Source organism: Apteryx rowi, unplaced genomic scaffold, assembly GCF_003343035.1.
Source record: "Apteryx rowi isolate R43461 unplaced genomic scaffold, aptRow1 scaffold_570, whole genome shotgun sequence".
Taxonomy (NCBI): domain Eukaryota; kingdom Metazoa; phylum Chordata; class Aves; order Apterygiformes; family Apterygidae; genus Apteryx; species Apteryx rowi.
The window spans coordinates 327,101-340,340 of NW_020450839.1; the positions used below are offsets into that span (position 1 = coordinate 327,101).

The 13,240-nt window shown below is 65.7% G+C and overlaps 1 protein-coding gene across 1 annotated transcript; it reads left to right on the forward strand.

Moving 5' to 3' along the window:
* Positions 1 to 321: 321 nt before the first annotated feature.
* On the forward strand, positions 322 to 12,851 carry LOC112973875 (transducin-like enhancer protein 1). The gene is made up of 20 exons (XM_026082267.1): positions 322 to 399; positions 1,172 to 1,320; positions 2,028 to 2,091; positions 2,504 to 2,548; positions 5,914 to 5,976; positions 6,292 to 6,366; positions 6,869 to 7,064; positions 7,301 to 7,317; positions 7,600 to 7,707; positions 7,843 to 7,887; positions 8,105 to 8,260; positions 8,556 to 8,679; positions 8,792 to 8,979; positions 9,049 to 9,125; positions 9,322 to 9,571; positions 10,935 to 11,182; positions 11,378 to 11,525; positions 11,607 to 11,757; positions 12,180 to 12,256; positions 12,519 to 12,851. Exons 1-20 carry the CDS (start codon positions 376 to 378, stop codon positions 12,624 to 12,626), a joined length of 2,313 nt encoding a protein of 770 aa, XP_025938052.1. The 5' UTR covers positions 322 to 375; the 3' UTR covers positions 12,627 to 12,851.
* Positions 12,852 to 13,240: the final 389 nt, after the last annotated feature.

The following is a 13,240-nucleotide window of genomic DNA, read 5'->3' on the forward strand; positions in this document are numbered from 1 at the left end:
CCGGGGCCCGGCTGCCGGCGCGGGGCTGCGGGGTCGCGGCTCGGCTCGGCAGGCCCGGCCGGGGCGAGCAGTGCGGCCTCCGGAGCCGGGGCAAGGCTGGATGCTGGGGGGAGCCAGGCTGGGGCATGGGGGTCCGTGCGCTGCGGGGCTTCTCCGCTGTGCGCGTTTCTGCCGGGACCCTGCGTCACGGGCCGCCTGCGTCCCGGCGCTCCCGGCCTGGCCCGCCAGGCCACGGGCAGCACGAGGCAGCGATTTCTCTGTCTCTCAGAGCTTCTGGCCGAGCTGGAGCTGGCAAATATCTGTGGGCCCCGATCCTGAGAGCGCATCCAGCGTCCGGAGCAGCGTAAGGGACTCTGGGCCTGTTCGGTGCTGAAGATGTTCCCTCAAAACCGGCCCCCGGTGAGAATGCGACTTGGCATCATTCCCTTCCTGGCCAGGGGCGAGCACATGGGTCCTGTGACAGCTCTGCTGGCCCCATCCTTAACATGACTTTTGTGCCCCAGAACGGAGCAATCCTCACACCCCACTGGGGAGAGGTGGGAAATGTCTTTGGAGTATCTAGGCTTGAGCTTTGCCTGGAAAGTTGTGCCAACTGCATGTAATGGGCATGGGATTGTTTTTATTCTCCTTCTTCTTAAATCAGTGTTTGCGTCCCAGAGGTTTTTTGGGGGGGGAGAGGGAGGAAATCAGTTTTGTGAAATGCTAGAAGCTGAATTAGAGACAGGGCATTTCCATGGGGAACTGTTGGATGAAACCAGTAGGAAGCTTGGTTGCGTGACATACGGGTGAGGACGGACCGCTGTCCAGGGTGTGCAGGGTCTGCTGCCATGGCTTGGCTGGTAAGGGAAGGGCCTGGTGATCACCCTCCCTGCCCGCATGGGCGGCGTTCTCCATGGCATTGGCAATTATTAATTTTCCTCTTCTGGCTCAGTGACTGAACCAGTGCTGAAAATGATTGCCCTTCGTGTCTAGCCATAGCTAGTTTCCTTTGCAATAATTCTCTCTGCCTCCTCCTGCATGTGCCCCTTTCTTGAATGTGCCTATAGCCTCTTCCCTGGAGCATGGGAAACGCTCCCGGGAACACGTGAGCCTGTCGGGGGCCAGTCCTGCGCCGGCCCATGAGGCACCGGGGACAGCGGCAGTGACCCTGCTGGCCCTCTCCTCTGCCCAGGCCCATCTCCAGGCACCCTCCGCTGCTTCAGGAGCCACAGTGGCTGCCAGTGCCATCCCCGCCACCCCCCAGTCCCTGAAGCTGACTTACCCGGAGACCTTGGACCGGATCAAGGAGGAATTCCAGTTCCTGCAAAACCAATACCACAGGTGAGATGCTGCCAGGCCTCACATGCCAGCAAGAAGCTGGGCACTTAACTGGAGCTGGCAAGAGGCGGCTCCCCCCTCGGCGCTGGGCATCAGTGCGGGCTGGCAGCAAGGCCCATCCCTCGCTGCTGCGGGCACTGGTCCATCTGGAGGGTGGCTGTGCCAGGCACCACCTTGGCTGCTTGAAACAACATCGACTGAGGGGGAAATCTACCCTCCCTGGCCTCCCTCTGCCAAAAGCTCTGGGATGAGGGTACTGGCTTTTAGGGCCAAGCTTTTGGGCTGAACTGGAGCAGTCACTTAACAGACCTGCAGCCCCTCTGATCCCCTCCGCTGACAAGCAGGATCACCTCCCGTTCGCTGCATGTTGCTGGTCAGAGCAAGGTTTGAAATGCAGCTCGGCTTTGTAGCCCGCTCCATTTGGGAAGCAGATGCTGGGGAAGGGGTTAAATCACTGCAGATTGCTCCCTGACAAGGGGAGCCCCTTGCTGTCCGTCTCTTCTTCCTCAGCCCCTTCCCCACCCTCTTTCAGGTGGTTTTCTTGGCTTGTGCTGAGAAATGGGATTGAGCCCGTGAGCGGGAGGCTGAAGCACATGGTGTGCAGGGAGGGTTTGTGCTCTGTCCAGCCTGGGAGATCTTGTCTGGCAGAGGGGGGAGCAGGGGGTCTCTCTTTCTCTTTCTCTCTCTCTTTCTTCTCTTTATTTTTACAGCTTGAAGTTAGAATGTGAAAAGCTGGCAACAGAAAAAACAGAAATCCAGCGTCATTATGTCATGGTTAGTGAGCTCCACCTGAAAGGAGTAGGGCTGGTGGGGGGTTTCTCCTCTGAACCATCAAAGGACATGCGGCCCCGGGATGCTTTGGCTTCCCCTCGTATTTGGGTTTTGGGGCCAGACCCTGGTTCCTGTGATTGTTATTGTCTCCTCTCTCTGCCCTGAAACATGCTGTGGTGTTGAAGCAGCACTTGCCGCTGTGGCTTGTGGTGGCAGTGAAGGGGTGGTGAAGCGTTCCCGTGCAGCTCATCTCCTTTCTGACCGGCAGCGATGGGAGCAGCGGTGGGGAGCCCTGGGAGGGCTGTGTCCATCGTGTGGTCAGGCTGACCTCGCAAACCAGCACTGGAGAGGACTTTCTGGCTGTGAGTCCCCCGCAGCTCCCCGCTGCTGCTGACGCTGTGTTCTCCCCTTGCAGTACTACGAGATGTCCTACGGCCTGAACATCGAGATGCACAAGCAGGTGAGTCTTAGCGGGGCAGGGAGTTGCCTCTGCTCCCCATCCCTGTCGCCCTGTCCCTGCCCTCCTGGCCCTTTTGGGTTGTCCTTCCCCAGAGAAAGCGTGGGAAGCTGGGCCTTGGCATAGGCTGGGGAAGGGCATGCTGTGGGGAACGTGCCCCTTTCCTGTGTTTCGGGGACCTCTGCCCCATTCTGTGTCGTGGCCTCACTGGGAGAGCTGCCCCTGCCCACACGTGTGCTCCCGCGCACGCGTGCCCTGGCGTGGCCAGCGGCCGGTTTGGGAGCGTGCCGCAGGCTGGCTTGCCGGGGACTCGTCGCGGTGGGGAGAGGCGTTGTGGAGGAGCCGGGTTTTCATGCCCGTCCGCAAGCACCAGGTTGCGAGTGGCCGCTTAGGGGAGCGTGTGGAGGAGAGCGGCTCCGTGGGGCAGGGGATGCCAGGGCTCCGCACCGGGGTGATAAACTGCTGCTCGAGGGGTTTGCAGCAGCGCAGCGCCTGGCCGGCCCTGGGACAGCTTGCCGGGGGGTGCCGGGCTTGAGGAGCCCCCCGAGGTGGGGGGGGCCGGGGCGCGGGGCGTGCAGTGAGGTGGGCTTGCGAGGCTGAGCCGCGCGGCCCCCGGCTGCCTGCCTGCGCCTCCCCCCTCCCCTGCTCCCGCTGTGCTGCGCTCTGGGTCACCAGCTGCTCCGCGCCTCCGAGACAGAAGGTTTCTTCTCATCTATTTTTAAAAAGGCTGCAGAGGAGCCTGGCGAGGCGCACTCCAGCGCGGCCCTCCTTCCTCCCCGGCCCCGCGCTCTGCACCCCGCCTCGGCCAACTGTTGCGCGGGAGCCGGCGGCCCCGGCGGCCGGGGGTTTGAACCCGCTTGGCGGGGGGGTTGCTGCTCTTGCTATTCCCCCCCCCCCGTGCATGCTGCCCCTCGCCGCCGTCCTGCAGAAGGGGAGGGACGCCTGGCAAAGCCGGGGGGGTGGAGGCGTGCAGTGGCCCCTGTGAGAGGCCGGGTGCCGGGGGGCTGCGGCTCGGTGCCCCCTCCCGGAGGGCTGCGTGCTCCTTTCATCTGGCTGCTGCTTCTCCCTCTCGGCCTCGCAGGCGGCCGTGTTCGCTGCCGCTTCCAGGTGCCGCTGGCCGCCTGCCAGCGAGCTGTCTGCACTTTTAACGAGGGCCCGTAAGTCTGTGCTCTGACAGCCAGCGGCCATTGTGTGAAAAATGGGAACCGCCTGCGCGGGAGGCCGCGGGTTATCGGCGCTGCAGGGGGATCGAGTCGCCTCGCCTCCCCGTCCCTTCCCCCCGAATCTGGCGCGGCTCGTGTGCCCAGGGTCCCGCATCCCTGGAGGCGCCGGCAAAGCCCGGCGCCCCATCTGCGCTGCGCCGGGGCCGTGTCACTTGCGCCATGCCTCCGTCCTTCGCCCCCGCCGCCAGCCCAGCTCCCGCCTCAGGGCGCCCGGCCGGGGGAGCCAGCCTGGCCCCGCGGTTCCGCAGTGCACCGGAAGGGCCGGAGTCTGGGATGGTCTTGCCCTGGGTTCGTCGGGGGAAATGGGGCTGAGCAGCTGGAGGATCTGGGCTCTGATGCGAGAGGCCTCACAGCAGCCGCAGGCTCGGCAGGGGAGGCTGCAGGCAGGAATGGGCAGGAGATGTTAATTTTTTACTGTTGTTTTGTTTTTGGTGTGGAACTGGCCTGTAGCTTTTTGTAAAACCACCTCCCTGAGTCTGCCTGGCCTTGGACTTGCTCACCGCGAGCCGCAGGGGAGGTGACGGTGCTGGTGGCTGGGGGGGCTGCAAACAGCATGATCATTTTTCATGCTGAGAGCGTTAAAGTGCCAGTAAATTGCACATTAACGAGTGCGAGTGAATTGGAGGCAGCTCTCCCCAAGGAGCTGCTGCCCATCAGTGCATTAGGGAAGAGAATCCATCACTGCTGGCCCCAGGAGACAGCTAAATCCTTCCCAGAACTGCTGCCTGCCAAATCTCCTTGCTTGCTTTTTTTCCCCCCTTTCTTTCTTTCCCCTTTTTCCTCCCTTGGAAGGGGAAGTGAGGGCGGGTGCTGGATTGTTTCTCCTCTGTGAGCCTGGCAAAGCCAGCGTGGTGGCCGCTGCGGAGGGTGGCCCGGGGTGGCCCTGGCTTTGCTCCCCGTGTGGGCTGGCCGTCGCTGCAGCCCCTCACCTCAGCCTCGCGGCGCCCAGGCCGAGCAGGGCGAGGGAGACCTGCCCAAGGTTGGTGGCCGGGAGGTTCAGGCACCCAGCTCAGCACCCGGCTGTTTGGGCCCTTCAGCGTGCGGTCTGGACCCCTCCTGGGGCTGGACAGGAGGGGTGGACTCTACCCTCTGTCCTCCGAGCCCCCCGCTGGGTCTGTAGCACTTCCCTCCTCCTGACCTGGCACGTCCCCTGCCCCGGGCACGGGGAAGCTTGGGGCAGCGCCTTGCCTGCAGCACCCCCAGCCTGCCCGGGAATGGAGGACGCTTGGGTTTATGGAAAATTGCTGATCTTCCCCCAGCTGCCTCTCCCGCGTTGGGCCGGGGGGTCCTGGCTCGGTGCGAGCTGGGCAAGGAACAGCGTGGGCTTCTCCGCTGCTTCCTTCGAGCAGCGTCTGCTCTCCCAGTCATCTCTGCAGAGTGCCAGGCCCCTTCCCCAGGGATGCGGCTGCGGGGCAGGGAGAGCCGGCTCCTGGGAAGCTCGCGGGCCTGGTCTGGCCCCCGCAGCCGCGGGGCCTCGGTGGGAGCCCAGCGCAGCCCTGCGCACTGTCCCTTTCCTGCCCCATGCTCCACGCTCCTGATTGCTTGTGGCACTCAAGTGTTGCAGAAAAACAGCAGCTGTAAGGAGAGCACCTCTCCAGGGCTTCCCGGCAAGCCTGGGAGAGCGGCAATTAGCATCCGGCACTGCCAAGCGAGGCTGCGCGCGGAGCGGTGGTGGGGAGCCGCAGGGCCAGGGCACGCTGATCCAGCACGGCAGGGTTGAGGTCCCGTGGTGGTGGCGCCAGGGGTCTCCGTGTCCCGTGGCAGCATCCCTGGCACGGGCTGGCCTCTGGGTGTGGAGCAGGGAGGGCTCACGCGGGGGCCCTCGGAGGGGAGAGGGGGACGATGCTGGGCTTGTGGTTTTGGAGGGGGCATTAGGAAGAGCAGGGAGCTTCTCCAGTCCTGCCCTGGTGCTTTGGCACCTGGGTGCTGAGCAGCAGCTCTTGGGGATGAGCACCAGCACGTTGGTGCAGCCCAGCTGGACGCCTGGGAGGTGGCAGGGAGACTCTGCTTGCCATGGCGAGCCCCAGTGGAGGGAGGGGGTCTCCTGGTGCCCATCAGCCCGTGACTTTGGGGCAGTGGGGCACGGTGCGTGGGGACAGTCCTGCCCTTGTCCTCTGATGTCCTCTGCCTGTCTTCTGCTTCCAGACGGAGATCGCCAAGCGGCTCAATGTGATCTGTGCCCAGCTCATCCCGTTCCTGTCTCAGGAGGTGGGTGAGCCCTGGACAGGGATGCACAGAGCTCCCTCCGGCCCTTGTTGCTTCTGCAGCCAGGCCCCGTGCTCCAGGCTGGGTGGAAAGGGGTTGCTTTTGCCCGGTTCCCTGGAGAAATGAGCCTGCCATGACCCCGTTAGCAGCACGAGTCAGTGGGTTTGCCCCAGCTGCAGCGGCGGGTGGGAGCATGGGGCAGCGTCCCCGAGGGTCCCGAGCCGCAAGGACGGCGGCAGCTGGGGCGGGAGCGGGTGCTGCCGGGGGTTGGCCCCTCGCCGGCCCCCCGGGCGCCCACTCACCCCTCTGTCCCGGCAGCACCAGCAGCAGGTGGTCCAGGCCGTGGAGCGGGCGAAGCAGGTGACTATGACCGACCTGAATGCGGCGATTGGGGTACGTGAACCCTCTGCCCCCCGGCCGGCCAGCCTTCGCGCGCCCAGGGCCCAGGCCGCCCCCGTCCAGCCTTTTGCTCTGCCCCACCGGGGTGGAGAGGGAGGGAGGGAGGGCAAAGCCCGGCAGGGCTGGGGGGCGTCAGCAGCAGGGGGAACCGGAGCGTAATCCTGCCCCCGCGGAGACGCCGCTCTCTGCGAGCCTCGGGGAGGGGGTCGGTGGCTCGTGCCAGCCCCGTGTCCTGGTGTCCGTCGGCCGCAGAGGCGGGAGGCGGCGGCTGCCGCCATCCCTGCGCGTCGGTTGTCCCCATGCGACGGTGGGGCCGGGTGAGCCCCCATCCCTGGGGTGAGAGGGGGCCGCTGGGGAATGTGCCCTCTCCCGGCTCCCTCCTCTCCCGTGCTGCTCTCGCCTCTGCTGCCGGCCGGAGCAGGGCACCTTCCCTCGCCGGGGCCGCCCTGACTCGGGCCCTTTGGCTCTGCTTTCCTCTCTGCTCCCCTCCCTCCAGCACCAGCTCCAAACGCAGCACCTCTCGCACCACGCTCCCCCCATCCCGCTGACCCCCCACCCCTCGGGGCTGCAGCCCCCCGGCCTGGCTGGCCTCGGCAGCGCCTCGGGGCTGCTGGCGCTCTCGGGAGCGCTGGGGGCCCAGGCCCAGCTCCTGGCCAAGGACGACCGGGGCGGCCACGACGCCGAGCACAGAGGTGAGCGGGGGCCCGGGGCGGGGGGATGGGGGGTCCGCCGTGCGGCTGCGCTGCCCCCCACACCGGGCCCCGCGGGGGTCCCATGGGGCTGGGCTCGGGGCGCAGCCCCCCGCGGGCACCTGGCACCCCACCGTGCCCAGCTCCCTGGGCCGGCGGGGCGGCCGCGGCGGGTGGCACAGCCATGTCCCTTCCTTTCCGCCTCGTCCTGCTGCTGCTCGCCGTCACCATGGAGACAGAGCGGGACCCCGGCCCCGTAAGTGCCTCTTCCCACCTTTCCTTCCTGCCGTGCCGGGCTCCGGCCTGGGAGCCCTGGGAGCGGGGCCCGGCAGGCCCTGGCAGGGTCTGGGTCCGGCTCCGTGGCGGGTGGCCCCAATGCCAGGGATCCTGCTCCCGCGGGGTGGCCGGGCCGGGAGGGGGGCAGCGTCCCCTGCCCGCTCCTGCAGCAGCGCGGGGGACGTGCCGGCGCCGGCGGCCCCTCGGCCCGGAGCGTCCTGAGCTGGGCTGGCGGCCCCTGACGCCTGCTCCTCCCGCCCAGAGCTCCCTGGCGCTGCCCAACGGGGAGCGGGCGCGGGCCATCTCCGAGTACCTGAGCAGCAGCAGCAAGAAGAGGAAGGTGGAGGACAAGGACTTCGTCACGGACTACGTGAGCCCTGGCGAGGGGGCTGGTGCATCCCCCCCGGCCGGGCGAGGAGTGGAGGCTGGCGGCACCTCTCCGCTTCCCTGCTCTTCCGGGGCCGGGGCAGCCGGCTTGGTGCCAACCAGCCTTCCTGTGTTTCAGGGCAGCGACGCAGACAAAAGCGAGGACAACTTGGTGGTGGATGAGGTTAGTGCACCAGGGCTGGGGTCGGCACCGGCCCTGTCTCCCCACGGGAGCCATGGGACTCGAGCTGCCAGCCCTCGCTGGGATGGCAGGAATGAGCCCCCATGCACAGGCTCCCCACCGGGCCCTCGCCGGAGCCGCTCGCTCACCCTGGCGGTGCTTGGGCAGGAGGCTGCTGCCTGCTGATTGCCCTCCCCATCCCTGTCTTTCTGTCCCCCAGGACCCCTCGTCCCCACACAGTGTCCACTCCTACTCGTCCCGGGAGAACGGTCTGGAGAAGGTCCCGCTGGGGAGGAAGGAGGCCGTACCGCTGAGCCCCACCTCCATGGCCTCCTCCAGCAGTGCGTCCCCCTCCCGCAGCAGGGATGCGCCTGCGGTGAGCAGGGACGTGCACGACGGCAGCCCGGGGCTGGGCCGGGGGATGCAACCCTCTACACCCACCTGGGGGGGTCTGTGGTGTCGGGGGGATGGAGAAGGGTGGAAGACCCCCTCCTTGCATCCCGTCCCCGCGCTCCCTGCAGCTTTGCCTGGGCAGCGTGGACACACTCTGTCCTGGCTGGCGAGGAGTGAGGGAAGGACTCAACTCGCTGGGGTGTGCTGGACGGGGCGGGGGGAGATGCCCTGCCGGGGGATGCGCGTGCTGACCCTCTGCTCTGCTCTGCTCCTGGCAGGTGGAGAAGGCAGGCACCCCCAGCCTGAAGCCCAGCACACCCACGTCGCAGGACGCGCCCCCGGGCGCCAGCAGCGGCACCCCGCAGTTTCGTCCCGCTGCTGCCAAGGCCCTGGACCCCTTAGGTGAGGGGCAGGTGTGACTCCCGCTGCCCCTGGCTCCGCCACCAGTGGGCTCCTGGGCCGGCATCCATCCCGCCGGCTGCGGCGGCGCCTCCTCACCCGCGTCTCCCCTCAGCCCTAGGCCTGCGGACCCCGCTGGGCGTGCAGAGCCCCTACTCGGCCACCTTTGGCATGGCTCATCCCGCCATCAATGGGGACGTGGCCGGGAGCAGCGCCTACGCCAGCCTCCACCTCGTGTCCCCCCAGCTCAACGGGGCCGCGGCCGCCGTCGGCGCCGCCGGGAGCTACGGACGGTCCCCGCTGGTGAGTGACGCGTGCCGGGGGGCCGCGGGCCTGGCGGTGCCCCCCGGCCTCACCCTGTGCCCCCCCCAGGTTGGCTACGACCCCCACCCGCACATGCGCGTCCCAGGACTGGCGGCTGGCATGCAAGTGGGGACGTCGGGGAAGCCGTAAGTGGGGCGGCGCTCAGGGGTCCCGCGGGGCTTTAGGGGAGGCAAAGGCAAGCGGCGGGCAGGCATGGAGCGGGAGGTGCGTGCCCGGCCCCCTTCCCTGCGGCACCTCGCTGCTCGTGCGCCGCCTCCCCGGGCCGGCTGCTCTCCGTGCCGGGGGCCCGGGGCGCCCCTTCACCGCTCTGCCCCTTTCCAGCGCCTACTCCTTCCACGTCAGCGCCGACGGGCAGATGCAGCCGGTGCCTTTCCCGCCCGACGCCCTCATCGGCTCCGGCATCCCCCGCCACGCGCGGCAGCTCCACACCCTGACCCATGGCGAGGTGGTCTGCGCCGTCACCATCAGCAACTCCACGCGGCACGTCTACACAGGGGGCAAGGGCTGCGTGAAGGTGTGGGACGTGGGGCAGCCAGGCACCAAGACGGCCGTGGCGCAGCTGGACTGCTTGGTAAGGCGGCAGCGCTGGGCACCCGGCGCCAGTGCGGCAGGTCTGGGCGCCCCCGGGATAGCGGGCGGGATTGGGGCCGCCCGTGTCCGGGGATGGGAGTGCGCAGGGTGCAGCATGGCCTTGGTCCTGCAAGGGGGAATGCTGGAGGTCAGATGTTGGAAAGGGCTTGGAAAGGCCTGGCAGAAATTCCTGGAAGACCAGTCCAGAGGTGGCTAATAAATCTGCCACGGCGGAGACTGCTGGCTTCCGTCTTGGAAACTCCCTGAATGCCGGCTGCGGGGCGCCGGGTGGGCTGGGGCCGGGGCCAGGGAGGTCGCTCTTAGCGTGGTGTGTTTCCATGGCCAGTGCCATCACGCCCTTGTGGAGACGAGCTCTGGGACAGCCCTGGCTGCCGGGATGCGGGGACACCTGGAAGCGGTGGCTGGGCACTGGGGAAAGACTCAGTATTTGCAAGTGGCATCGCTCGCTGCGACTGCCTTGGGGCTGGAGTGGCCTCTCCAGTCGCAGCCTCCCCCCGCACCACTCCTTGGTCAGGGCTAGATCCTGCACAGCCTGAAGCATCGCTTGCATCCAGCACCGTCCCTGTTTCTGCTTTTGCTTGTGCGAGTCTGCCCGGCCGGGAGGGAGAACTTCTATTTCTTTTATAAATAAATTAAATGGGCTGTCAGACCACAGTAGCTCACCAGAGCCAAGCTCGAGACATGGCCATCACCTGAGAGTATTTTTAACCTGTGTTCTTTGGGTTTATTTTATATGGGTGGCTGGGATCGGAGTCCCTGTGCCTGCTTTGAGCAGCCCAAATCCGAGCCCTCCTCTTTTCTACTTGCCGGCCTTGGGGCCTGGGCAGCCTGACAAATATTATTCCTGGAGCGGTGCTGACCTTGAGGATACAGATACATAAACAAGGAAATGACTGAGTCATGATAATTTCAAGCTGTATCAGAAAGTCGTGGGGGGGAGAACAGTATTTTAGTGCTCGGAGCAGTGGCTGTCGCAGGCTTGCCCAGCGGCTGTGCTGTGGCTCAGGGTGTTTGCGGTGGTGGGATGAGCTTGCAGCCGGGGCAGCGGTGCCTCCTGCCCACGGTTTGGGGCAGCAGCAGCGCGCAGGGTGAAGGGACAGGACTGGGCTGGCACAGAGGTGACACCCTGCATGTCCCTGGGGCCGTGCACAGGCAGCTCCCACTGCCTGCCCCGCTGCTCCCGTGTACCCCCCCCCCAAGGCTCTGGCCGCGTCCCAGCCCCCGGGAGCTGCAGCACTACCTCTGCTCCAGCCCCTGGCAGGGTCTGGCATGGGCTGGCAGTGCAGGACGGGTGCGGGAGCCCTGGAGGGCAGGGGCTAATGGGGCTCCTTCCCATGCCCCAGAACCGGGACAACTACATCCGCTCCTGCAAGCTGCTCCCTGATGGCCGCAGCCTCATCGTGGGGGGGGAGGCCAGCACCCTGTCCATCTGGGACCTGGCCGCCCCCACGCCCCGCATCAAGGCCGAGCTCACCTCCTCCGCGCCTGCCTGCTATGCCCTAGCCATCAGCCCCGATGCCAAGGTCTGCTTCTCCTGCTGCAGCGACGGCAACATCGTGGTGTGGGACCTGCAGAACCAGACCTTGGTCAGGTGAGGGCTGGGGCTCGGGGCTTGTTGGACCGAGGCCTTCCCCACCCCCTGCCCAGGGCATTCCCCCTCCACCCCAGCCACGGGATGCAGCAGGGATCTCCAGCTCTCCTAGCTGCCGAGGCGCTGCCCTGGCCCCAGCTGGGCTCTGCAGCTCTGACTGCCGCGTGCTCGCGTGCTCGGTCCCCTCTTTCCCAGGCAGTTTCAAGGCCACACGGATGGCGCGAGCTGCATTGATATTTCCAATGATGGCACCAAGCTGTGGACAGGGGGGCTGGACAACACGGTGCGGTGCTGGGACCTGCGGGAAGGCCGTCAGCTGCAGCAGCACGACTTCAGCTCGCAGGTAGGGGCGGGGGCTGGCCGGGACCGTCGCGAGGCTGGCTGGTCCCCAGGGTGCTGGTGCCTGATGTGGCCTTCTCTCCAGATCTTCTCCCTGGGGTACTGCCCCACGGGTGAGTGGCTCGCCGTCGGCATGGAGAGCAGCAATGTGGAGATCCTGCATGTGACCAAACCTGACAAGTACCAGCTGCACCTCCACGAGAGCTGCGTCCTGTCCCTCAAGTTCGCCTCCTGCGGTAAGCACACCAGCTCCTGGCCACCTGGCTCCGAATGCTCACAGCTGTGGGTCTCCTGGTGGCCTCCCTCCCCTGGGCTCGTTGTGCCGGCTCAGAGCACTGGATCCTCTTGCCATCTACGTCCTGGATGGATGCAGGCAGCTCTTGCACCCCAGCAAGCTGGTGGTGCCATGCAGCAAGGAGCATCCCTCTGGAGCAGCACCTCCTGCAGCTGCAGGTTCAGCTCCGTGTCCCCCAGGATCCCCCTTCCTCTTCCCTAGTTCATGTTCTTCAAAAACGCAGCTGGTTAGCCAAGGGGCTGAGAAGTTTCCCTTTTGTCCCCACATTATCTGATGTATCTGGGCAAGCGTTGCTGCAGGAACGTAGCTGGTGGACCTGATTTGGTGACGTGATGCTCTTTGTGCCTTCTGTTCCTCTCCCAGGGAAGTGGTTTGTGAGCACGGGGAAGGATAACCTGCTGAACGCCTGGCGCACGCCCTACGGTGCCAGCATATTCCAGGTGAGGGGCGCGCGTGCCCCCTTCCACCCCGGAGCGGATGGGAAATGTTGCCATTGGGGGAGGTTGTCCAGAGCTGGGAACTGCCCACTATCACTCAAGTGGAAACTTGTTTTAGCAGTAATAAACCAACTTATTCCCTGCAGCCTCCTCTGACATAAGTCAGGGCCCCAAATCAAGGGGTGGGGGGGGGGGTTAGCAGCACCTTGCGGGACCCCGTTCTGGGGCTGGGTCTCGTACCCACCCCTGCCCTCCCTCTCTCCAGTCCAAGGAGTCCTCCTCCGTCCTCAGCTGCGACGTTTCCACGGACGATCAGTTCATCGTCACTGGCTCAGGGGACAAGAAGGCTACGGTTTATGAGGTCATTTACTGAAAGAGAGCGGTGGCACCTGCAGGCGCAGAGCAGGGAGGGTCTATTCCACGTGGGCAGACGGACATCGGCAAGGGCAGATGGATGGACTCTACCTGCCGGCTTCCCAAAGACCTTGCAGCCGTGGCTGGGGACCTCTGCGCCCGAGGAGAGCAGTGAGGGGCAGTGGTGCCCCTGGGACCACGTCCAGGCACCGGGCTGGGCTGGGAGGTGGTGGCTACTGGTCGCAGTGAATTTCCTGGGGACTTTCTCCTTTTTGTTTTGTTCTTTCTTTGTTGGTTTGTTTCTAAATCGGGACTGGGGGGGGGGGGTGCGGGAAGGGGTCTTTTTTTTTAATGTAACGTTTTGGTTTTTTGTTAAGGCTCTAGGCCAGGCTGGAGAGGATGTGCTCTGTCCTTATCTCCTTCTGTGCCTCCTAGAGTGTATTTAATAATGAAAACAAACAAAAAAGCAGAGCTGTGCCTTGTCCTGGGCAGCAGCGGGAGCCCAGGGAGTGCAGCAGCTCCTGGATGAAACCCTCAGGGCTCTGGGGCTGTAGGAGTGAGTCAAGCCAGGATCGGGGAGACCAGGCAGTAGCGTCCTCTCCTGCTAGGGAGGGTGATGCATTTAGCCTCCAC

What these genes read in the sequence shown, in the direction of transcription:
- LOC112973875 (XM_026082267.1), top strand. Translation starts at nt 376, where the DNA reads ATGTTCCCTCAAAACCGGCCCCCG. An exon ending in GCTACGGACGGTCCCCGCTG is followed by an intron (nt 8,980 to 9,048) that starts GTGAGTGACGCG and finishes TGCCCCCCCCAG; the next exon opens with GTTGGCTACGACCCCCACCC. An exon ending in ACGGTGCCAGCATATTCCAG is followed by an intron (nt 12,257 to 12,518) that starts GTGAGGGGCGCG and finishes CCCTCTCTCCAG; the next exon opens with TCCAAGGAGTCCTCCTCCGT.